The 27,011-nt window shown below is 40.0% G+C and overlaps 1 protein-coding gene, 1 long non-coding RNA gene and 1 pseudogene across 2 annotated transcripts; 1 reads left to right on the top strand and 2 right to left on the bottom strand.

Moving 5' to 3' along the window:
• Positions 1 to 1,896: 1,896 nt before the first annotated feature.
• On the bottom strand, positions 1,897 to 3,131 carry LOC126381483 (uncharacterized). The gene is made up of 2 exons (XM_050030969.1): positions 2,687 to 3,131; positions 1,897 to 2,181 (listed from the first exon to the last, which is right to left on the bottom strand). Exons 1-2 carry the CDS (start codon positions 3,075 to 3,077, stop codon positions 2,177 to 2,179), a joined length of 396 nt encoding a protein of 131 aa, XP_049886926.1. The 5' UTR covers positions 3,078 to 3,131; the 3' UTR covers positions 1,897 to 2,176.
• A 17,609-nt stretch (positions 3,132 to 20,740) lies between these two features.
• LOC126381490 (uncharacterized) lies at positions 20,741 to 21,510 on the top strand (annotated as a pseudogene).
• Positions 21,511 to 23,271: 1,761 nt separating this feature from the next.
• LOC126381485 (uncharacterized) lies at positions 23,272 to 25,651 on the bottom strand. The gene is made up of 3 exons (XR_007568846.1): positions 24,089 to 25,651; positions 23,610 to 23,855; positions 23,272 to 23,538 (listed from the first exon to the last, which is right to left on the bottom strand). It is a non-coding gene; the product is annotated as an uncharacterized LOC126381485 (long non-coding RNA).
• Between the last annotated feature and the right edge of the window lie 1,360 nt (positions 25,652 to 27,011).

Genomic DNA, 27,011 nt, shown 5'->3' on the forward strand with positions numbered 1-27,011 from the left:
CCATGGAGCGCGCCGGTTCACCTGGTACCTAAAAAGGCAGACGCAACAGGAGAAAAGAAATCTAGAATGGTTGTCGACTATAGACGACTAAACGAAATTACAACAGATGATAAGTACCCACTCCCTAATATATCAGACCTCTTTGATAAACTGGGAAAGTCGGTATACTTTACAACAATAGATCTTGCCAGCGGCTATCATCAGATAGAAGTTGATGAACCGGACAGACAGAAAACGGCTTTTACAACCCAGGCCGGACATTTTGAATTTACACGTATGCCCTTTGGATTGAAGACGGCACCCGCTACATTCCAAAGAGCTATGGACAATGTCCTTAGAGGTTTACAGGGTATTCACTGCCTTGTATACCTTGACGACATAATAATTTATTCAAATAGTCTGCAGGAGCACGTAGACAAATTACGAAAAGTTTTTGATCGTTTACGAGACACAAACCTTAAGGTCACACTCGACAAGAGTGAGTTCCTACGAAAGGAGGTCCTATACTTAGGACACGTCATCACGCAAGACGGTCTAAAACCTAATAATGACAAAATTCGAGCAGTATTAGATTTTCCATTACCCAAAACCCCTACGGAAATAAAAAGTTTCTTAGGTTTAGTGGGATACTACAGAAAATTTATTAAAGACTTCGCAAAAATAACACAACCCATGACATCTTGTCTTAAAAAGCGAAATAAAATAGAAATGACCCAACAATATATAGAATCATTTGAAAAATGCAAAGAATTAGTCAATGCCCCTTTGTTACAATTCCCCGATTTTGAGAAACCATTCGTACTCACAACAGACGCATCAAACTATGCATTAGGAGCAGTTCTCTCACAGGGTCCAGTGGGCTCTGACCGACCAGTGGCATATGCGAGTCGTACCCTGAACGAAGCTGAAATCCGTTACAGCACAATAGAGAAGGAGTTACTTGCAATCGTGTGGCCTGCTAAGCATTTTCGTCCTTACCTGTATGGAAGAAAATTCACCATCTACACTGATCATCGACCATTGGCTTGGCTCAATTCCATCAAAGAGCCCAATAGCAAGCTAACACGGTGGAAGCTCCGCTTAGCTGAATTTAACTACGAAGTCATATACAAAAATGGCAAGCAAAACAGTAATGCCGACGCATTGTCCAGGATAAAACTCAACGTATTAAAAAACAAAAAAGATAACGATTCCATTATAGTAAATATAGACCCAACTGACGAATTTTTAGTTATTTAAATTATAACAAGTCACGAAATTACATAAATACTTAATTAACAAAAATAATGCTATTTACTGCACTCGTCAAAAAGCCCGCCCCTGACTAATCCGGGCGCGAAGGTGCCCATTACACTAGCCGCATTTCCTCGCTGTATAGCAATGGACAACCTTTGCGCCAAGAACAATCCTGCACGGGGGTCATCTCCACTCTCTCTTAAACGACGTCCGATTTCCGCTATAAATTTTTTAGCATCGCTACCCCAACAACCCGTCGTCTCAACAGCAAGCGGGATAAAAATGTAGCGACCTTCTAACTCCCTATATTTTTCCCGCTTCCTACGAGCAGCGAACTCAGCCGCGGCGCCAGCCGAAGCGACCGTGCGACCAAGATGCGACGCGGCAACAGTGTTAACACACGTCGCATCCCACAGGAGACATCTGCCCTTCTCCCACGGCACCAGGGTCATACCGTCTGGTCTTTTTCCGTCTGAACGGCTAAGACCCGGAGGTTCCAGCGCACACGGAATATTTGCTGAGACAAGGGCTCGGCGGACGATTTCGTTTAACGCATGATGCCGTGGAAATCTTCCAGCACATCGACAGCAACTCAGAGCATGATGGCCGTTGGCCTCCACCCGGGAACCGCAAATGCATTGATGTTTCTCGCACACATTGCAGCCCAGGCGAAGAGCAACCGCCACACGAACCGAGTCGCTATCGAGAAAAGTTCCCATGTGCGGAGATGGTAGTGCATGAAGCCATGCACCGGCCTCCGGCTGTGAAACTGCCTTTAACCTGGCTGCATCCTCCCCCACACAGTCACTTACCAGCTCCTGCAAAACATGCCGAGCTCCGACATCATCCCAAGCTCTCTGCCTGCATGGATGAGCCGGAACAGGCACAGACGGATTGGAAGTCGTCCAAACCGACAAAGCGTCTTCCGCAAAGGGGATGTTCACCCTGCCACCATAAAATGATAAAATATCAGTAACAAGGTCCGCAACCCCATGCGTCGACGCCAGGTAGGCTGGTATACCCACATCTCGCGCGCAGCGCACGCCTATCCCTCCATGCCGGATCGGCAAAGCCGCCTGGCTCCACTGCTTTGCATTCAATGATACATTTAGAACTGTCTCTACAGTGTCCTTCAAAGAGGCATCAAACGTGGAGACTTCTTGACTACACAGCCACGTCGGTGTCGTTCGCAGCAAATAAACTATCTTAGGAACTGCAAAACACACCCGCAACAGAACCAAAGCAACATGGGCCGAGACATTCCTAAGACGATCGCGAGCGAGTAAGAGCAGCTGCCTTCTGTTCTCGATGACATCAGGTATAGCATTTGGAAAGATGGGCGAACCCAACAAGCAAAAATCGTTGGGAGACATCTCTTTGAGCCCAGGAAGTAAAGTAGATAAAAGGGAGAAAGAAGAACGGGAATTTGGACCACAGGGGAAAAACTCACATTTGGACGCGCTCACTTCCAGCCCCACCTCCGCAAACCGCGGCAAGAGTTTACTAAGGTCCCGCTCCACTACTTCGGGATTTCCTCCTACAGTGCCGTCATCCAAGTACCATATATTTAGCGGTGACTCTAACTCCGAAATAACTTTGTGGATTGCTAGACTGAAAGCGAGCGGCCCAAGCGGGTCCCCCTGCTGGGCTCCCACCTGGGAAAGAATAAGAGATCCATCATAAAACAGATTAGAAGGAGATTGGTAAACTTGAAAAAGAAAAGGATATAGGGAAGGAATCTGCTCGCGCACTTCGCCCAAAAGTACGTCTCTTTCTATGGTATTGAATGCGTTTCGCACATCCAGCTTAACAATAACGCAACTTTCATTGGCTGGGTCCATTGCGAATGTGCGTGTCGCGTGAATAGCCGCCTCACATCCCAACTGAGTGCCAAAACCGAGCTGATGTGGTTGGAGATACAATGCCATATCCTTTTTCACCGCACGGCATCCTAACTTTGCTACCAAACGACGCAACGTGCTCCCAACAGCAATGGGTCTCACGCCACCGTCCTTCTTTGACAACGCACACAGCGATGCACCGTACAAGTAGGGGCACACCTCCGGCAGGAGGTTTCCGCCTAACAAGAAATTGGACATTTTAGTAAGGCTCTCCAGCAACCGCCGTCCATTATCACCCGCAGACTTTGACGTCAGCTCTTTTAAGTGAGCTGGACGTAAACCATCCAGTCCTGCCGCTGAACCAGTATAGAATGTACTGAGAGCATGCACCACATCTTCCACATTAACAGTTAAAGCGGCTGTGGATGCCCCCGGTGCAGGAGGAAGGGCGAGCGGGCGGGATGGCGATGGGTGCTTTGTCTGCAACGATGCGAGGGTGTCAGGACCAGGAGTTGCCATTGTGTCCTCGGACATTAACACGCGGACGGCACCTCTCAAATCACCCTCAAAAACTTTGGTCTCAATTGTTTTATACACTGACGGTGATTTGAGTGACGACTGTCCAATACTAGTGTTGAGACTTAAATCACCTATTGAGGCTACATGTTGCTTGACTTTGGTCGTAAGGTTTCCTGGAGCAGTATTATCAGGTACCCTAAAAGCCGAATAAGCAAATGTAAGCAAAGCGTACCAGTCGGCAACCCCATTCGCCTCAACACATTTCTCAATGAGATCACACATCTTGCCGGCCGCTGCATTTCTAGCTCCTTTTGGAATATGTTTTAAAACACGTATAGTCTTTTTCAAGGAAGCTAAAACATCGAGGCTAAACTGAGGCGACACCCCGTCGACCAGACCAGCAACAGCAGTCGAGGACAACGGGAGCGAGGGCGCGGGATTAAGACCGTGTTCATGTTTGTGTGAACGGCCTATATGTACTTTAAGTCCATGTGGACAAAATGTACGCGGACAATACGGACACGTAACGCTCTGAGAAGTGGAACTCATTATATATTTTGTTAAAATAAATTTAAATCAATAAAATAAAACGAATTAGGTATCACAATAATACATTCAATTATTATATTAAAATACTAAATTTATATTAAATGTCAACAAAATTAAATTTATACAATGAAAAATTTATCAAAAAATTAAATTAAATATTTTCCTACAAAAAATACATCTGACTTTAAATAAAATGATAGATAGGTACCTACAATTAAAAGTAAAATTAAAAATAAGGCATGTACAGGTGCCTTAAAGTCTAACTGCGAATCACAGTTCTAACACTAGAAATAAATTAATAATATATTTTATCACACAAGAAATCAATGTACAAATTCAGTAATAATCTATACTTATAATAAATCTGTAGAGAGGTCAATTCTGTACATTAAATATTTTTTCAAAATAACTATCAGGGGGTGATAAGTGGTCGATACTGATGCCAAAAATGCAATCAGTAAAATTTTTGTCTGTCTGTCTGTCTGTCTGTCTGTCTGTCTGTCTGTATGTTCCTTATAGAAACAAAAACTACTGGACGGATTTTAATGAAACTTGGTACAATTATTCTTCACACTCCTGGACAGGTTATAGTATACTTTTCATCACGCTACAATCAATAGGAGCAGAGTAGTGAAGGGAAATCCTTTTGTATGAAAAATCTAAACCGCTCAAGTTAGACGTTTGAAATTTGGCATGCAGGTACCTTAGATACCGTAGAGGTGCACTAAGAAAGGAATTCCCGAAATTCCTACGGGAACGGGAATTAGCGGGAAAATCCTTTTGTATGAAAAATCTAAACCACTCAAGTTAGACGTTTGAAATTTGGCATGCAGGTACCTTAGATACCGTAGAGGTACACTAAGAAAGGAATTCCCGAAATTCCCACGGGAACGGGAATTAGCGGGAAAATCCTTTTGTATGAAAAATCTAAACCATTCAAGTTAGACGTTTGAAATTTGGCATGCAAATACCTTAGATACCGTAGAGGTGCACTAAGAAAGGAATTCCCGAAATTCCCACGAGAACGGGAATTAGCGGGAAAATCCTTTTGTATGAAAAATCTAAACCACTCAAGTTAGACGTTTGAAATTTGTCATGCAGGTACCTTAGATACCGTAGAGGTGTACTAAGAAAGCAATTCCCGAAATTCCCACGTGAACGGCAATTAGCGGGAAAATCCTTTTGTATTAAAAATCTAAACCACTCAAGTTAGACGTTTGAAATTTGGCATGCAGGTACCATAGGTACCGTAGAGGTGCATTAAGAAAGGAATTCCCAAAATTCTCACGGGAACGGGAATTAACGGGAAAATCCTTTTGTATGAAAAATCTAAACCATTCAAGTTAGAAGTTTGAAATTTGGCTCGCAGGTACCTTAGATACCGTAGAGGTGCACTAAGAAAGGAATTCCCGAAATTCCCACGGGAACGGGAATTAGCGGGAAAATCCTTTTGTATGAAAAATCTAAACCATTCAAGTTAGACGTTTGAAATTTGTCATGCAGGTACCTTAAATACCGTAGAGGTACACTAAGAAAGGAATTCCCGAAATTCCCACGGGAACGGGAATTAGCGGGAAAATCCTTTTGTATGAAAAATCTAAACCACTCAAGTTAGACGTTTGAAATTTGGCATGCAGGTACCATAGGTACCGTAGAGGTGCACTAAGAAAGGAATTCCCGAAATTCCCACGAGAACGGGAATTAGCGGGAAAATCCTTTTGTATGAAAAATCTAAACCACTCAAGTTAGACGTTTGAAATTTGTCATGCAGGTACCTTAGATGCCGTAGAGGTGTACTAAGAAAGGAATTCCCGAAATTCCCACGGAAACGGGAATTAGCGGGAAAATCCTTTTGTATGAAAAATCTAAACCACTCAAGTTAGACGTTTGAAATTTGGCATGCAGGTACCATAGGTACCGTAGAGGTGCACTAAGAAAGGAATTCCCGAAATTCCTACGGGAACGGGAATTAGCGGGAAAATCCTTTTGTATGAAAAATCTAAACCACTCAAGTTAGACGTTTGAAATTTGGCATGCAGGTACCATAGGTACCGTAGAGGTGCACTAAGAAAGGAATTCCCGAAATTCCCACGAGAACGGGAATTAGCGGGAAAATCCTTTTGTATGAAAAATCTAAACCACTCAAGTTAGACGTTTGAAATTTGGCATGCAGGTACTTTAGTAAACTTAAAGCTTAGTTGCAACAGGATATTACAAAATTCCCACGGGAACGGTAGTTAGCGGGAAAAACATTTGTATGAAAAAATCAAATCTAAATAAAAGGAGAAACTGACTGACTCAGTGACTGACATATCAACGCATAGCCTGAACGGCTAAACGTAGGCATTTGAAATTTGGAAGGGACATAGCTTAGGTACCGTAGAGGTGCACTAAGAAAGGAATTCCCGGAATTCCCACGGAAACGGAAATTTGCGGGAAAATCCTTTTGTATGAAAAATCTAAACCGCTTAAGTTAGACGCTTGAAATTTGGCATGCAGGTACCTTAGTTAACTTAAAGCTTAGTTGCAACAGGATATTGCAAAATTCCCACGGAAACGGGAGTAAGCGGGAAAAAAACATTTGTATGAAAAAATCGAAACCGCGTAAGATAGATGTTTTCAATTCAATTCAATTAAATTATTTATTGCATTCCATGTAGTACAATGGGGTGTTACATAGGCATAGGAACTAAAACATGGACCCTGTAGGGCACAGCAACGTTGAAGGGAAGAGAGGAAGTGTGTATTAAAATTAAAACTCAATGAACAATCAATTAAAAAAAAATCAATTCAATCAATTGATTCAATCTAGCATGCATGCATACCTTAGTAAATATAAAGTTTATTTTTGGCTGTATTTTGAAAAATGGGAGTTATTGGGAAAAAAAAATTATGAAAAAATCTAAACTGCATAAGTATGCACTCCCACACACACAAAGATCTCTCTCTTATATAACACGCCACGCGGACGAAGTCGCGGGCAAAAGCTAGTAGTCAATAAATTTAAAATTACAACACCTGATCAACATTCAAAATCTAATAATAATTTAAAAAAAAAATATATTATTTGAAGCAATTAATATTAACTAAAAAGGATTTTTACACTTAAAACACAATAAAAGATATATGTTTCACAAAAATAGCAAAATATTAAAAATCACAAAAAGTCAAAAACGGTTTGTCGTCGCCGGGGTTTGAACTCGGAGCCAGCGGCTTTGAACAGTCAACGATAGCGTCCTCACACCACTAGGCCATCGATGCAATAATATAAGGCTGCGAAATTTGCGACCAGTAGGAGGCATAAAGTCTACAGACTTTAAAACAACTGACGTGCAGTCCAAAGGTCATCTTCGTGTTTTTGCAGACAACTGTTGTAGTCCTTTGATTAGAAATCCTCTGATGAGTCCGCTCACTCTGAATACACTCGTCGTACTAAAGTTATCATATTCCCTTGAAGAATTGATGCATAATTACATGCACAAAAGGCAACAGCAACATTCCATTGGAACTTTTGTTTGTCTTTGTTGTCTGCACAAAACACTTCACCAACACTAGTACACATTAATCGCAGCACTTACAATGCGTAGTATATAAAAACGTGAATTTTTATACGTATTTTCCAACTTAAAAAAAAAATATATAAAGAATCAGCTTATTCGCTGTAGAACTTCGTTCTACCCTCCTCCTACTGACGAATTAGAAACAATTCAAATTAGTTCAGACTCAGAAAAAACTCGTAGCATATCTTCCAAAGCAACATTCCCTATACCATCTTTGTCTTCAGACACTTTAACAGCAACGGAAGGTAAATACACCACCAGTACAAAAACTGCTCATTCGGCTCTGGAAATAGATACAGAAGGAATCCCCATTCTTCGAGAAGCCATAGACACGAAGCCTCATCAGATTCTCGTCTTCAGTTGGAATAGGAAGGAATTACAAGTCAAAAATATGTCAAACAGCAAACAAAAAATTTTGGAAATTTTCTTACCAGTAAATGAACCCGCTTTAGTTAAACAATTCCTAAAAGAATATATTAAACCAAAAATTAAATACTTTATATATTTTGAGGAACCAATACATCGAAAACAGTTTACCGAAGCTGTAATTTCCCTATTAAGAAAAGATACAGTTCGACTGTATGAATGTACAGAGCGAGTTATATTCATTGAAGATGAGGATGAGCAAAGAGCAATCGTCCTGAAATATCATCAAGGGAAAACATGCCACCGTGGAATTAAGGAGACCTTGATGCATCTGAAACGAACATATTTTTGGTATAACATGGATCTTATAGTAGCTAGCGTTATAAACAGTTGTGAAGCTTGCAAAAAATTGAAATACGACCGTAAACCATTAAAACCAGAACTGCAACTCACACAGACCCAAACAAAACCGTTCCAGGAAATATTCATCGATCTATTCACAATTGAAAATGTATATTATCTTACAGTTATAGACGCATTCAGCAAATTAGGACAAGCTATAGAGATCTCTAACCGATCTACACCTGAGGTGGTGAGAGCACTTATTAAGTACTTCTCAATGTATGGAGTTCCATCCAGGATCAGCTCTGACCCGGGATCGGAATTCAATAATAATTTAATGAAGGAAACTCTAAATTTCTATAAAATTGACTTTCATGTAACCACTCCCCATAACCCAAGATCAACTGGTTTGATCGAACGCTTTCATTCTACACTAATAGAAATTTATAGACTAGCTAAATATGAATACAAAATTACCGACGCCGCTTCCATAATGACTTATGCCATAATGTCATATAATCAAACTATCCACAGTACCACAGGGCTTACCCCCTTTGAGGTTGTTTTCGGGCACACAGAAGCCTCAAGTACTTTTGACGTAAACTTCGAAAAACAATACACCCAAAAATTGGTACTTGATTTATTTATTTAAAAAAGTACAACCACATCACACATATTGAGCTTATTCCATAACTTAACTAGGTATTCTGACTGATATGTGTAACAATAACGGTGTACATAGCACTCACAATGTATAAACTAATCATGCCAAGAGAACGAAACACCTTTACAAATATATCACAGAGAAAATGATCGAAACCAAAGAAAAAACTAAACAAAAGCGTGGAGGCGAACCTGAGTTTAACATCAAAGAGGGAGACGTAGTTTTCTTTAAAGGAGTCAATGATAGAAGGAGCAAAGATAAACCGCGATTCCAAAAGGCTCGCGTAATTGGTGAAGCAATTAGGAACATCCTACCTATCCTCACTAGAGGAAAGGAAGCTAGAGTCCCCATTAAAGATATTAAACGTCCTTCACAGGTACGTCCTCTTCCTGATGACCTTGGTGACCCAAAGCCAGGGCCTTCAACTACATCATCTTAACGAGAACGCTGGAGTTCTACCTGTAAAATATGGAGACGCAGTTATTAGTTATGATAAATGGTTAGTTATAAAAATATTAAATACAGGGTGTTAGTGACATCGTAACGAAAAAAAAAATGGAACGCCTATTTGATTGTACTAAAAACGATGGTGGGTGTTTTTCTTGTCGCAAATGTTTAATAAAGATTTTGAATTTTTACTGTGCCGCAATGTAAGTCTAACAACGCGGCACACAGACGTTAAACCTACGCACGGCTACGTTACGCGTGCGTGCGTGATACGATGTTGTATCTAGGTAGGAGTTTTCATTCTCTTGTATTTAGATGCTTAGTGGTGCAACGTTTAAAAATGTTGAGTTTGTTGAAGTAGAACACCTACTGTCACGATTTTTCACGCACGGTACCTACCTACCAGTTATTAAAACGTTCCTAACTTATTAACAATAAAAACCCTACTCTTGCCTTACCTTAATTGTTATTCCTTCGGATGAAGTACCTAGGTAGGTACCCTAGAACATGTCACGTCACGTAGGTATGCAACATCGCGTTTCCTCCGCGGTAGGTAGGTATCACACGCACTCACAAACACAACACCTTGCTCTTTAATAAACATCAACAATCTTCCATACTTTTGTGCAGTAAATGGTCTATGATCTATCATCATAGTCGACACTACTCATTTACAGAATAAAACAAACACAAAACACTCACAAACACGAAAAAAATATCCTCGAAAAACATCACGCGATTCGGGTCAAGCTTAGTATTCGACTGAGCGGAAGCGCGCGGCGGCGTTAGCGCAAAGCATCAAAGGCGCGCCGACGACGCGCCGGCCGCGGCCGAGTCGAGCCGACGACTAGACAGAGAGAGAGAAGTATGTTTATGGTGCAAGTGACAGAGAAAGAAATAGTATCTGTTCGTATGCCTACTTTATTGGCGAGCGTTGCCCTTGACCCGTGCGCCGGCTATTCACCTGCGCATAGCTGAAGTTGTAGATACGTTATTATTAATATTGATGACATTGATAAAATTTAATAATTAGTAATTTTTATTTGTTTATTTTAAACTAGCTTTTGCCCGCGACTTCGTCCGCGTGGCGTGTTATATAAGAGAGAGATCTTTGTGTGTGTGGGAGTGCATACTTATGCAGTTTAGATTTTTTCATAAGTACATTTTTTTTTCCCAATAACTCCCATTTTTCAAAATACAGCCAAAAATAAACTTTATATTTACTAAGGTATGCATGCATGCTAGATTGAATCAATTGATTGAATTGTTTTTTTTTTAATTGATTGTTCATTGAGTTTTAATTTTAATACACACTTCCTCTCTTCCCTTCAACGTTGCTGTGCCCTACAGGGTCCATATTTTAGTTCCTATGCCTATGTAACACCCCATTGTACTACATGGAATGCAATAAATAATTTAATTGAATTGAATTGAAAATATCTATCTTACGCGGTTTCGATTTTTTCATACAAATGTTTTTTTCCCACTAACTCCCGTTTCCGTGGGAATTTTGCAATATCCTGTTGCAACTAAGCTTTAAGTTAACTAAGGTACCTGCATGCCAAATTTCAAGCGTCTAACTTAAGCGGTTAAGATTTTTCATACAAAAAGATTTTCCCGCTAATTTCCATTCCCGTGGGAATTCCGGGAATTCCTTTCTTAGTGCACCTCTACGGTACCTAAGCTATGTCCCTTCCAAATTTCAAATGCCTACGTTTAGCCGTTCAGGCTATGCGTTGATATGTCAGTCACTGAGTCAGTCAGTTTCTCCTTTTATTTAGATTTGATTTTTTCATACAAATGTTTTTTCCCGCTAACTACCGTTCCCGTGGGAATTTTGTAATATCCTGTTGCAACTAAGCTTTAAGTTTACTAAAGTACCTGCATGCCAAATTTCAAACGTCTAACTTGAGTGGTTTAGATTTTTCATACAAAAGGATTTTCGGGAATTCCTTTCTTAGTGCACCTCTACGGTATCTAAGGTACCTGCATGCCAAATTTCAATTGTCTAACTTGAGTGGTTTAGATTTTTCATACAAAAGGATTTTCCCGCTAATTCCCGTTCCCGTGGGAATTTCGGGAATTCCTTTCTTAGTACACCTCTACGGTATCTAAGGTACCTGCATGACAAATTTCAAACATCTAACTTGAATGGTTTAGATTTTTCATACAAAAGGATTTTCCCGCTAATTCCCGTTCCCGTGAGAATTTTAGGAATTCCTTTCTTAGTGCACCTCTACGGTATCTAAGGTACCTGCATGACAAATTTCAAACATCTAACTTGAATGGTTTAGATTTTTCATACAAAAGGATTTTCCCGCTAATTCCCGTTCCCGTGAGAATTTTGGGAATTCCTTTCTTAGTGCACCTCTACGGTACCTATGGTACCTGCATGCCAAATTTCAAACGTCTAACTTGAGTGGTTTAGATTTTTCATACAAAAGGATTTTCCCGCTAATTCCCGTTCCCGTGGGAATTTCGGTAATTCCTTTCTTAGTACACCTCTACGGTATCTAAGGTACCTGCATGACAAATTTCAAACATCTAACTTGAATGGTTTAGATTTTTCATACAAAAGGATTTTCCCGCTAATTCCCGTTCTCGTGGGAATTTCGGGAATTCCTTTCTTAATGCACCTCTACGGTACCTAAGGTACCTGCATGACAAATTTCAAACGTCTAACTTGAGTGGTTTAGATTTTTCATACAAAAGGATTTTCCCGCTAATTCCCGTTCCCGTAGGATTTTCGGGAATTCCTTTCTTAGTACACCTCTACGGTATCTAAGGTACCTGCATGGCAAATTTCAAACATCTAACTTGAATGGTTTAGATTTTTCATACAAAAGGATTTTCCCGCTAATTCCCGTTCTCGTGGGAATTTCGGGAATTCCTTTCTTAATGCACCTCTACGGTACCTAAGCTGTATGTACCTAAGCTGTATGTACCTAAGCTGTATGTACCTAACCTGCATGACAAATTTCAAACGTCTAACTTGAGTGGTTTAGATTTTTCATACAAAAGGATTTTCTTGCTAATTCCCGTTCTCGTGGGAATTTCGGGAATTCCTTTCTTAGTGCACCTCTACGGTACTTAAGGTATCTGCATGCCAAATTTCAAATGTCTAACTTGAGTGGTTTAGATTTTTCATACAAAAGGATTTTCCCGCTAATTCCCGTTCTCGTAAGAATTTCGGAAATTCCTTTCTTAGTACACCTCTACTGTATCTAAGGTACCTGCATGCCAAATTTCAAACGTCTAACTTGAGTGGTTTAGATTTTTCATACAAAAGGATTTTCCCGCTAATTCCCGTTCCCGTGGGAATTTCGGGAATTCCTTTCTTACTCTACGGTATCTAAGGTACCTGCATGACAAATTTCAAACATCTAACTTGAATGGTTTAGATTTTTCATACAAAAGGATTTTCCCGCTAATTCCCGTTCTCGTGGGAATTTCGGGAATTCCTTTCTTAATGCACCTCTACGGTACCTAAGGTACCTGCATGACAAATTTCAAACGTCTAACTTGAGTGGTTTTAGATTTTTCATACAAAAGGATTTTCTTGCTAATTCCCGTTCTCGTAGGAATTTCGGGAATTCCTTTCTTAGTGCACCTCTACGGTACTTAAGGTATCTGCATGCCAAATTTCAAACGTCTAACTTGAGTGGTTTAGATTTTTCATACAAAAGGATTTTCCCGCTAATTCCCGTTCCCGTAGGAATTTCGGAAATTCCTTTCTTAATACACCTCTACGGTATCTAAGGTACCTGCATGCCAAATTTCAAACGTCTAACTTGAGTGGTTTAGATTTTTAATACAAAAGGATTTTCCCGCTAATTCCCGTTCCCGTAGGATTTTCGGGAATTCCTTTCTTAGTGCACCTCTACGGTATCTAAGGTACCTGCATGCCAAATTTCAAACGTCTAACTTGAGTGGTTTAGATTTTTCATACAAAAGAATTTCCCTTCACTACTCTGCTCCTTTTGATTGTAGCGTGATGAAAAGTATACTATAACCTGTCCAGGAGTGTGAAGAATAATTGTACCAAGTTTCATTAAAATCCGTCTAGTAGTTTTTGTTTCTATAAGGAACATACAGACAGACAGACAGACAGACAGACAGACAGACAGACAGACAGACAGACAAAAATTTTACTGATTGCATTTTTGGCATCAGTATCGACCACTTATCACCCCCTGATAGTTATTTTGAAAAAATATTTAATGTACAGAATTGACCTCTCTACAGATTTATTATAAGTATAGATGTGCGTTCTATGCAGCTTAAAACACAATATGGGACTGAAAAAAATATATTTTTTTTATGAATTTTGCGACAGGAAACTTCACTTGATACCTATCAACTCAAAGAAATACCTAGTATCTGTTCGTAATGCCTACTTATTGGCGCGCGTTGCCCTTGATCCGTGAGGCTATTCACGTCCGAGTATCCATCAAGACAGATCAAACAAGCCCTAACTCGGAGGTCTTGCGTCCCAGGATCCTTTAATTATGTCTTAGAACCTTCTTGGCCTATGTGGTCCAGTGGTTGAGCGATGGGATGCGGAGGGTCCGGGTTCGTATTCCGGTGGGGACATATCACAAAAATCTGTTTATAAGGCCTTTGGTTGGGACGTTACAGGCTGATCACCTGATTGTCTGAAAGTAAAATGATCCGTGCTTCGGAAGGTACGTTAAGTCGTTGCTCCCGTCTATTAGGTACTTATGTAAGCACGTAGCCGTTACATGAATATTGTACACAGAACAGGATAGGTTTAATTAGTTCTTTACTGATGATTTAACAATGAGATTTAAAACACGAATAACTTAGTATGTACTTAGTACCTCGGTACCAACATGTAACAAGAAAAATAAGATCACTCCTCTCGGACAATTTTTTTCTTTGAACATGCCGACATTACCTACGCGGCGGAGTTGCCGAACTAGCGATAGGTAGATTATCAATTGTTGAACTTGAAAATTGTCTAAACTATCGAAAGTAGTGATAGTACATTTAGATCGATACTAGCGATAGTACCGATAGGTCTTGCTTTGTAACAATAATGGGTATTGATCTAAAAGATCTATCGATAGGTACCTACTATTGGTTTTTTTTTTAACTAGGTATCGATAGAATATCGATAGGCAACACTCTGGCGGAGTGTCCGCCCAATTCTAGACGCGATCTCGCTCGATTTTTGTGTAGCGAGGTTTTGCGTAGGTACTTACATACTAAGTTGGTGGATGGTTGACATAGTAGGTAACTAATTATCTAATCTGTGGTGGTTGTGTTAGTTGGTTGTTAGTTATTCTAATGACAACAAAGAATACAATTATTTACTGTTTCAACTGTTTTAGGTAGATAATGGCCCCGATTCCTATGAGTAAATGAACGAATAACCCGGTCGAATCAAAAAGGTATCTCGCTGGTATGCAAACCGTTTGACGTGTGCTGTCAACTTAATTCTGTCGGTTGTTTTAGATTTCTGCTTAAAATTGACGTGTATTCCATAAATTTTATGCCTGTTGATTATCCGTCCATTTAAGAATAAGAATAAAATAAATTTATAATTTACGATAGACAGAGAAAGAAATAGGATCGGTTCGTAGTGCCTACTTTGTAGGCCGCGCCGCCGCCGCGCCGCCGCCGCCGGCGTGCGGCGCGGGGCGCGCGGAGCGGGGCGTGCGGAGCGGGGCGCGCGGCGCGCGGTGCGTGTGGCCGTTGACCCGTTCGAGCAGCTGTTGTCTCCATTACATCGAAAATTTTCGATAATTTGTCATTATTGTTTTTTTTATTGAAATTTGGGTTCTATGCAGCTAAAAGCACAATATGGAATTGAAAATAATTAAAAACAAAACTCAAAATTTCATGAATTTTGCGACGGAAAATTCCACTAGATATTAACTCAGAATCATGGTCTGAATCATCCCTCTCAGTATTCGTTACGATGTCACTAACACCCAGTATAAGCTTATTAGGCGAAGACCTAAATTTTAATATAAATAGGTATACGAATTTTAACAAACATGTACTTCAATATTTCAACAAAAAAGGAATGACCCCGGCAATCAGTGATATAGCGACATGTAGGGACACACAGTGTATCTATACTTATAATAAATCTGTAGAGAGGTCAATTCTGTACATTAAATATTTTTTCAAAATAACTATCAGGGGGTGATAAGTGATCGATACTGATGCCAAAAATGCAATCAGTAAAATTTTTGTCTGTCTGTCTGTCTGTCTGTCTGTCTGTCTGTCTGTCTGTCTGTCTGTCTGTCTGTATGTTCCTTATAGAAACAAAAACTACTGGACGGATTTTAATGAAACTTGGTACAATTATTCTTCACACTCCTGGACAGGTTATAGTATACTTTTCATCACGCTACAATCAATAGGAGCAGAGTAGTGAAGGGAAATCCTTTTGTATGAAAAATCTAAACCGCTCAAGTTAGACGTTTGAAATTTGGCATGCAGGTACCTTAGATACCGTAGAGGTGCACTAAGAAAGGAATTCCCGAAATTCCCACGGGAACGGGAATTAGCGGGAAAATCCTTTTGTATGAAAAATCTAAACCACTCAAGTTAGACTTTTGAAATTTGTCATGCAGATACCTTAGATAACGTAGAGGTGCACTAAGAAAGGAATTCCCGAAATTCCCACGGGAACGGGAATTAGCGGGAAAATCCTTTTGTATGAAAAATCTAAACCACTCAAGTTAGACGTTTGAAATTTGGCATGCAGATACCTTAGGTACCGTAGAGGTGCACTAAGAAAGGAATTCCCGAAATTCCCACGAGAACGGGAATTAGCGGGAAAATCCTTTTGTATGAAAAATCTAAACCACTCAAGTTAGACGTTTGAAATTTGGCATGCAGGTACCATAGGTACCGTAAAGGTGCACTAAGAAAGGAATTCCCAAAATTCTCACGGGAACGGGAATTAGCGGGAAAATCCTTTTGTATGAAAAATCTAAACCACTCAAGTTAGACGTTTGAAATTTGGCATGCAGATACCTTAGGTACCGTAGAGGTGCACTAAGAAAGGAAATCCCGAAATTCCCACGAGAACGGGAATTAGCGGGAAAATCCTTTTGTACGAAAAATCTAAACCACTCAAGTTAGACGTTTGAAATTTGTTATGCAGGTACCTTAGGTACCGTGGAGGTGCACTAAGAAAGGAATTCCCGAAATTCCCACGGGAATGGGAATTAGCGGGAAAATCCTTTTGTATGAAAAATCTAAACCACTCAAGTTAGACGTTTGAAATTTGTCATGCAGGTACCTTAGGTACCGTGGAGGTGCACTAAGAAAGGAATTCCCGAAATTCCTATGGGAATGGGAATTAACGGGAAAATCCTTTTGTATGAAAAATCTAAACCATTCAAGTTAGACGTTTGAAATTTGGCATGCAGGTACTTTAGTAAACTTAAAGCTTAGTTGCAACAGGATATTACAAAATTCCCACGGGAACGGTAGTTAGCGGGAAAAAACATTTGTATGAAAAAATCAAATCTAAATAAAAGGAGAAACTGATTGACTCAGTGACTGACATATCAACGCATAGCCTGAACGGCTAAACGTAAGCATTTGAAATTTGGAAGGGACATAGCTTAGGTACCGTAGAGGTGCACTAAGAAAGGAATTCCCGGAATTCCCACGGGAACAGAAATTAGCGGGAAAATCCTTTTGTATGAAAAATCTAAACCGCTTAAGATAGATGTTTTCAATTCAATTCAATTAAATTATTTATTGCATTCCATGTAGTACAATGGGGTGTTACATAGGCATAGGAACTAAAACATGGACCCTGTAGGGCACAGCAACGTTGAAGGGAAGAGAGGAAGTGTGTATTAAAATTAAAACTCAATGAACAATCAATTAAAAAAAAATCTATTCAATCAATTGATTTAATCTAGCATGCATGCATACCTTAGTAAATATAAAGTTTATTTTTGGCTGTATTTTGAAAAATGGGAGTTATTGGGAAAAAAATTGTATGAAAAAATCTAAACTGCATAAGGTAGATGCTTGAAATTTGATATGCACCACACACACAAAGATCTCTCTCTTATATAACACACCACGCGGACGAAGTCGCGGGCAAAAGCTAGTTATTCCTAAAATCGGAGTCAGCATTTCTGTGCGGGCGCAACGGCGCCAACCAGTTGTTTGGTAAGATACTTTTGGAAGGGGTAAAAGGCATGAAACTTGAACTTAGCTACCGAGAAACAATGGCGCTGCAGATATAAATTGACCATAATTCGCTTACAAAAAGATTTTTTTTTTGTTTTTTTTTTATGTTTCGGATTCTGAAAAAGATCCTCTTTAAAATGATAATACAATATGATACATAATTATTTATGTAGACTTAGTTATCCAGCAACAAATCTTGAGTCGATTTTAGCTCCCACTGTATTTTATCACATTTTTAGCCAGGACAAACATGGCCGTAAAAAAAGAACCCCGGGACAGAATCTGATAGAACTTTGCCAGAATCATAGGGAAAGCATAAGCTTTCATTACATATAAGTCTCATCAGTGGAGGTTCTTGGACCAGATTCGCCCATTCTCCTTTAGACAACTTGTCCCTATAAAACGCTACAAGCGCGGAATTCTGAATCCTATGGGCTCATTGATTAAAGTAATAACAGGAAATTTGGATAATGACGATGCTATTAAATACGACAAATTGATTAACGAATTACAATCACGCCAGGAAACTGTCTCTAGAAAAGTAACATTAATCACTGAAATGATGGAGTCTTTCGTAAACAATACAAACGCTACCAGAAACAATTTCATCCAGTTAGACAAAGCAATACGAGAACTTCGGATTAAATTAAATGAGACAAAAACATCATTACACCACGATAAGATTATACAAGTGTATAACCTATTCTTACATAACTTCCAGATGTTATACATTAGGCTGGATGAGATCGAGACGGCAGTGTCTTTTAGTAAATTAGGAACTTTACACCAATCCGTTATAGATTCAGATGAACTATTAGCTACGCTTAAGAAAGCAGAGAAAACTGTTAAATTTGTATACCCTGTAGATTTAAATAATTTGGTTAAGTTAGAGCAGTCAATAGAGATGAAAGCTTACGTAAAGGAAAGTCAGATAACATTTATTTTGGAGATACCCTTGATAAGAAATGATAATTATGTGTATTACAAAATTTTCCCTTTACCTATTTTGAATAATTTTAATGAAGCAACCCTTATAGTCCCAAAGTATCCCTATATCCTAATGAAGGGGTTGAAAGCAAGGCCGTGGCGTGAACCATGCAAAGAGCTGGAAGAAAATTACTACATTTGTGAAGAATCAAGAATACCTGACCTGGAAGATGAATGCATTGTGAACCTTATACAGTTTACCGGAAACACCACACAATGTCATCCTATCGTGGTAAAAATTGAAAAGGTGAAATTAATACCACTCCAACCAGACAATTGGATACTGTATTCAAAAGAAAATTCATTAGTTACCCAAGTCTGTGAAAAAGAAGTATCCAGACATCACGTTCAAGGAACTTATATACTGACCATAGACGACAACTGCGATGTGAAAATTAATGAAATAATCATAAAACCACGACAAGTAGAGTATCACCAGATGCACCCTCTACCAGTTATTCACATACCTGAGTTTACAACTACGTCACCGAAAAAGGAAAGCCGAGCCCTGAACTTAGAAGATATGGACCTAACTAATTTACAGATACTTTCAGCTATCCTGAAACGTGAAAATGAAGTGGAAAGCAAAGAAAAAGTGAGTGCAGTAAATGTGGAAAACATCAGTGTTGGAACTCTTATGCTCTATGTAATCTTACTTATAATCATTTGTATTGTACTTTATTATTTTAGAAATAAGATCTGTTTTAGGCTGCTTCGAAATCATCAGTCGAAAAACTCCCCTGATAATTTCGAGCTTAAGGAGGGAGGAGTTATACCTACCAAAGGCGCTGACATTGTAGTAATGCGAGCCTAGCGCCCACGCACATCCGTCGCGCCACCCGATGACAAGGCGTAGACATAAACATCCTCAATTCCTGGTCTGTACTGTTAGCAGTAATCCGATATACATTGTAAGTTAGAAGTAAGATAGTAATAAGCTTTGTTTTAAAAATTAGTCTCATGTAGAGCTCCAAGCTAATAAAACGTCTAATTAAATTTATTTTGTCTTTTTAAAAAAGTAATTTACCAAAGTCCAATTTTGACTATCTAGATATCAACATCGTATCACGCACGCGTAACGTAGCCGCGCGTAGGTTTAGCGTCTGTGTGCCGCGTTGTTCGATTTACATTGCGGCACAGTAAAAATTCAAAATTTTAATTAAACATTTGCGACAAGAAAAACACCCACCATCGTTTTTAGTACAATGAAATAGGCGTTCCATTTTTTTTTTTTCGTTACGATGTCACTAACACCCTGTATGCTCAATAACTGTTTTATATGTATTATTACAATTAAATTAATTTTTACCACAGTTCATAGCGTGACTAGAACAACTCACTTGCGATAACTTATTATAACAATAATCAGCATATACTTTAATTTGGCCCGAGTCGCGATCTTTCCATTTGATTTTACTAAATCGATTACATTTTGTTTTTCAATAATATTTTTTCACCTGTCTCAACATCTATATTAAGCTCTACAAATATTGGATAATGGTCCGACCAGCTGACGTCATTATTAACCCATATACTACTAATAGTCTGTGATCCAGCATTCGTCGTTACTAAATGATCCAGCCATCGATTGGCTCCATTTTGTTCACTCGTATAGGTAAAAGTGTCTGATTCTGTACCCAACACACTCATATTCGCGCAATCCCACTGCATTTCTGAACAGAATCTTAATAATTCCGTTCCAAAAGTGCTCATTGGATGCGCATTAAAATCGCCTATAATGTAACATAATTCACTATTGAGTTCGTCGATAATTGCACTTATACATGAAAGACAGTTAGTAAACTCAATTTTTTTTTTTTGCGGGTAGGTGTCAGATAAAGTAAACGTATTTTGGTTGCTCTAATTTAATTTATTTAAAATAATTAGTAAAACACTAGTAAACATAGCAAATACAATGTTAGTGTAAACAACTAATGTTCACCTACCAGTAGCTTACATTTTCATCATTTCCGAACACTATTTTGTTTTTCCATCATCATCACAAGCACATCACTTCACGAATTATCACAACCAACATGGATTCAGTGCAGACAACTATGGAATCACTAGCGCAGATGTTTAATGCTCGGATGGCTGCCTTTGAGGACGAACTGGGAAGGACTACTCCGCGCACCAGCACTGTTGCATCGCTCACAGCAGAGTTCCAGGCCTTTCGAGCATTTGTCGTTACTTCTCTGTCTGCTTTGCAAAAGCAGGTTGAGTGTCTGACGGCAGAGTGTGACAACTTGGAGATGAGAACCAGGAGGAAAATGCTTCTTCTTCATGGTGTGCCTGAGGTCAAGGATGAAGATACTCCTGCGGTGGTTTTGCGGATGGTAAGCAAACACCTTGCTTTGTCTCTGCAGCCGAATGACCTCAGTCGGGCTATTAGGATGGGTCGCATGCAGACTAGTAAGCCACGGCCAATACTAATTAAGTTCAGCAGACATGACATTCGTGCTGGGGCTTGGCAGGCAAAGACTAAACTTAAGGGCTCTGGCATCACGTTGTCCGAATTCCTCACGAAGCGGCGGCACTGTTTGTTGCGGCCCGTAAAAGGTTTGGGGTGACGAAGTGCTGGACACGCGAGGGTCACGTTATCGTCTCTGGACCAGACGGCATGCGACACCGAGTATCATCACTCCATGTTTTGAATACAATCCCCGGTTTGTCTCGTGTCGAGTGTGCTGGTGGCAATGTCTCCTCGTGCTCGGAGGATAATGGGGAGCCAGTCGACGTGGTGGCCACCGCGCCCCCTGCTGTGAAGGGGAAGCGTGCTGCAACTGCAAAGAAGCCAAATAAGTGAGGTTATAAACTGTTTCATTTTCGTTGTATGTAGTGTAGTTTAATAGTATAGTTATTATACATATATATTTCTTACCTATTTGTTTCCTGCAGTCTTATGAGGGTGGCTGTATCTTTCTTTCCTTTTTGTTTTGGTTGTAAAAGTATTTTTTTTCACTGCTTCCCTCTTTTCACTTCAATTCACATTTTAAATATTTTTTTTTCCTGGCTGTCAGTTTTGATTTATAAATGTGTTTTTCTAACACGATAATTACGCACTGCGGGAGGCATATAGTATATCTTCCGTATATTTTCCTGTTTTTCCAACTATTGCTATCTCTTTCTATGCTTTCGATTTAATATTATTCCTTGCAACTTATTCATCTTTTTCGCTAGGCATTTGTTTTTTTTTTTTTTTCGTTTTTGTTGTTTTGTATGATTTTGCGTTTTGATGTTGCTTGTTTTGTAAAACTGTAACATAGTTATTTGATTACTTTGTTTGTGTGCTGTCTGCTAAGTGTTATCGTTTACACTTTGTTATTTTTTATTATTTATTTGTCGTAGCAGTGGTGGGTGTCGTCGTAACATCATCATAATGGAGGGTGGGCGTTAGAAGACAATAATGGCCGTCATTAGTATCACAATCATTTTATTTACTTCCACATAGTTTTTGTATCACGATTAAATAAAGTCACAGCATAAGGTACACACTCACGGCAACGTCACGGTATTCGTAACGGTTACACAGTCTCTCGTTATCTAGCGCGCATAAGGACGTTAGCGCGAAGGGGCCCTCCACCACCCATGGTTCCAACATTCGGACCGAATCATCGGGACATGTGAACGTACTTGCTAGGTGCTCTTTTCCGATCACACTTTCTTGACGTCCCTACAAGTTATAGGTGAGCGACTATAGCACTCCACGTTCCGATCGTAATTATTCGACACGTCCGCTCAAGACGATGGTTCGCGGTAGACTGCCCGACTAGAACGGCAGTGCACGTCCGCTCGACACGACGACTCTGTAGTGACTCCTCGACTTCACTCAGCTCTGGCCGTACGCCACCTTTCGTCGGAGCGTTGCAACTTCATGACGGAAGTGATGTAACTTCATTTTATTTTCCGATTTGATCAATTTCTCTTCTTAATTCATAACTAACTCCGACACGGCCATCCTGCGTGACACACGTCCTCGTGTGTTAATCTGAAACAATATACCACAGCACAGTATCCAAGTTCGCTCGGTCATTCCTGACCTAACATGAGACTCTATATAGGACTCTGCATGAGCTCTACTTGTGACTCTACACGAGCTCTACTTGTGACTCTACACAAGCTCTACTTGTGACTCTACACGAGCTCTACTTGTGACTCTATACGAGCTCTACTTGTGACTCTACACGAGCTCTACTTGTGACTCTACACGAGCTCTACTTGTGACTCTACATGAGCTCTACTTGTGACTCTACATGAGCTCTACTTGTGACTCTACATGAGCTCACATTACATCATGATAAATCAACTACTCCGACACGGTACACGGACCATTGACCAGTATTCACACACTATAATCAACCAAACTTGAAAATCCAATTACTCTTTACACGTCTGTCGTTACTATCACCTAAACGAGCGATAGTAACTCATGCCACTCTACTGAGCGACGATATCTCAAAACCAGGCGTCACTACCACCTAAATCGAGCGGTAGCAACTCATGCCACTCTACTGAGTGACGATATCTCACAACCAGGCGTCACTACCACCTAAATCGAGCGGTAGCAACTCATGCCACTTACACCAAGTGACGATATCTCACAACCAGGCGTCACTACCACCTAAATCGAGCGGTAGCAACTCATGCCACTTACACCAAGTGACGATATCTCAACACAGTCGTTACTGCCACCTAAATCGAGCGACAGCAACTCATGCCACTTACACCAAGTGACGATATCTCAACACAGTCGTTGCTGCCACCTAAATCGAGCGACAGCAACTCATGCCACTTACACCAAGTGACGATATCCCAACACAGTCGTCACTGCCACCTATATCGAGCGACAGCAACTCATGCCACTTACACCAAGTGACGATATCTCAACACAGTCGTCACTGCCACCTAAATCGAGCGACAGCAACTCATGCCACTTACACCAAGTGACGATATCTCAACACAGCTAGCACACAAACTTTACATTTTAGTTGGTAGAATAGTGGTCAATGCGTTACACAATTTCTTTTATATCACTAATTTCTAATTTGCGCAGTTCGACTAATTCTACCGGAGGTCAACTTGACTTAGATTCAGGTACAATGTCATGACCAAATACAAAGTCAACATGACATCCAGGCCTCGACCGCATACCTGTAGTTTCTAAGACGAGCAGCACAAAAGTGGCTGCAGCCCCGAACACTACAAGTGCGCAGCTTCCTATCAGAGTTGCTCCGAAACAAGTCAATGGGTTACACAATTTCTTCTACATCACTAATTTCTAATTCGTTTGAGTAATTCTACCGAAGTTCAACATGACTTAGATTCAGGTACAATGTCATGACCAAATACAAAGTCAACATGAAATCCGGGCTTCGACCGCATACCTGTAGTTTCTAAGACGAGCAGCACAAAAGTGGCTGCAGCCCCGAACACTACAAGTGCGCAGCTTCCTATCAGAGTTGCTCCGAAACAGGTCAATCATAGCTTTCATTGCTCAATTAAATCAACCAACATTACACATCTACTGCAAAGCACAACAGACTGTAATATTCCTCCCCAAACTGCGGTTACGCTACAAAACAGTCATAAGTCACAACATCCCCTCCCGGGATGGCCACCTTGGTCCACGACCACAAAACGACAGAGCACCCTGGCTCTCTCACACACAAGTCATAAAGTCACAATGTAACGACCAACACCTTGAGGAAATATTACCGCACTTACACAATTACTGATTTGGTATGAACATCATTTAGAATGTTTTGCTCCAATTTTCTCACTAATGATTTACTCTGTTTCGGGCATTTTCTAAGCCTATTTCATTTAAGTAATCATAATCCAAATCATTTTACTTCAGAATGTTTACTTCACTTCATTACGATTCCCAATTTAACTAAAGTTAACAAAAGAGAACTTTCTGCACTATATTCGTTTGTATCCTATTAAAACTTTCCATCTTTCAAGTCAGGTAAAACAAATACGACTCACCGGGACTTATAAGAATTTCCAATAAAAGATCAACCACTGGTCTTGTGACATGGTTTAGGTCTTCACCAGCGCAGCAAGTCCGGCTGGTATACAACTCGCTGCCATGATGTCGTCACTTTACACGACTACAGCTCAGCCCGCGCCACTTACATCGCCGCTTGCAATCCACCAATTGCCGAACCAAGTTATGACATGAAACAAAAGAATTCACTGTGTTATTGTATTCACATGACTTTCTTTCAATCGGTTTAAAAAGATTATTAAAGAATGTTGAATATTGAAACATTTGATGAATGACGGTAGATTACAAAACACGTTATTTAACGAGACTCAATTATCATGTCATGATTAATTTCTTTTTGCTTGGAGTGAGAAAATACAACTTTAACCACGCAGGTCAAGCGTGTCTACACCAATTCGAAATATTTTTAGACCAAAATACAAAGATTTTACGATGATGAAAACAGATTGGAAAACGCGGTGTGATTGACACGGATTGACACAATGTGTCTCGTCAATTTTGTTTTTTTTAAAAAACAATTTCCTCATTATTAGAAACGGAAATTCACATAGCAATAAAGTCAACAACAATAAGGTTCCAGTATGAAAACGACTCACCGTAATAACAGTTTTCAATTTCAGGTTCCATAATTTTCAAACACGACTGCACACAGTATGGACATATTGTGATGTTCACGCCATCATATCTTACGGCATGTAGTGATGTCGATCATTAACAAGGTCCAGGTCACTTCAAATTCAGGTCCATCTCCAAATTCAGGCATGACACTACATCTTCATCACGTGGTCACACGAATGTGATAATCATCATAATCTTCTTCTGATTGTGATAATCGAAACTTGCATTGTCTTGTTGTGAACGTCACATCACGTTGTCTTCATCCAAGTCCACTAATCCCACTTCTGATGTCGTAACAGTGGGGGGTCGGTCGTAACATCATCATAATGGAGGGTGGGCGTTAGAAGACAATAATGGCCGTCATTAGTATCACAATCATTTTATTTACTTCCACATAGTTTTTGTATCACGATTAAATAAAGTCACAGCATAAGGTACACACTCACGGCAACGTCACGGTATTCGTAACGGTTACACAGTCTCTCGTTATCTAGCGCGCATAAGGACGTTAGCGCGAAGGGGCCCTCCACCACCCATGGTTCCAACATTCGGACCGAATCATCGGGACATGTGAACGTACTTGCTAGGTGCTCTTTTCCGATCACACTTTCTTGACGTCCCTACAAGTTATAGGTGAGCGACTATAGCACTCCACGTTCCGATCGTAATTATTCGACACGTCCGCTCAAGACGATGGTTCGCGGTAGACTGCCCGACTAGAACGGCAGTGCACGTCCGCTCGACACGACGACTCTGTAGTGACTCCTCGACTTCACTCAGCTCTGGCCGTACGCCACCTTTCGTCGGAGCGTTGCAACTTCATGACGGAAGTGATGTAACTTCATTTTATTTTCCGATTTGATCAATTTCTCTTCTTAATTCATAACTAACTCCGACATATTTTTGTTTTTTATGGTTCTTTTTTATTTTTAATTTTTATTTCATTTATTTTTCATTATTATTGGCTTAGTAAATAGGCTACTGGCGGGTGATAGTTACTAAGTACTGTCTTGTCGTAGTAGATAACTGCTTATTGTTTTAAGTATATTATTTATTTATTAATATTTTTGTTTATTATTATTTATTACCTTTTTTTATGGATATATCGATTAATAGCGATATTTTTTTATCCTGCTCTTCTTCCGAGGTTAGCTTTCAGGATGCCAGCCCCACTCTTGGTGAATTTCTGCGCAATACGTTTGTAAATGTATCAAAAAATTTCAACGTGGTGCATATTAATGCTCAGAGCATACCTGCCCATTACCCGGACATGCTTGCTTCGTTCGATTGCAAGAATATTCATGCGATCCTTGTTTCTGAGACCTTTCTGAATCCTAGTCTTCCTTCTACTTCTTACTCTCTCCCCGGCTTCCATCTTATCCGCAATGATCGTGTGAGTACCTCACATGGCGGGGTAGCCATTTATCTTCGCTCTCATATTCCTTTCTCGATTCTCAGTAGCTCACCTCAACCTCCACCGTCTAATACTGCGGAGCATCTTTTTCTGGAGGTCACACTATCTCACTCTAAGGTTCTTCTAGGAGTTTACTACAGTCCTTCACTTAAAATAAATTATTTTTCCGCTTTTGAAGAACTTCTAGAAGAACTTTCTCCTTTGTATAGTCATTCCATAATTATGGGTGACTTTAATACGTGCCTCTTGAAAAATGATTCTCGTT

The sequence above is a fragment of the Pectinophora gossypiella genome, unplaced genomic scaffold (assembly GCF_024362695.1).
Source record: "Pectinophora gossypiella unplaced genomic scaffold, ilPecGoss1.1 Pgos_57, whole genome shotgun sequence".
In the NCBI taxonomy this organism is placed as follows: domain Eukaryota; kingdom Metazoa; phylum Arthropoda; class Insecta; order Lepidoptera; family Gelechiidae; genus Pectinophora; species Pectinophora gossypiella.

Excerpts from the sequence above, each read along its gene's own strand:
- LOC126381483 (XM_050030969.1), bottom strand. The coding sequence starts at position 3,077 with ATGGACCCAGCCAATGAAAGTTGCGTTATTGTTAAGCTGGATGTGCGA.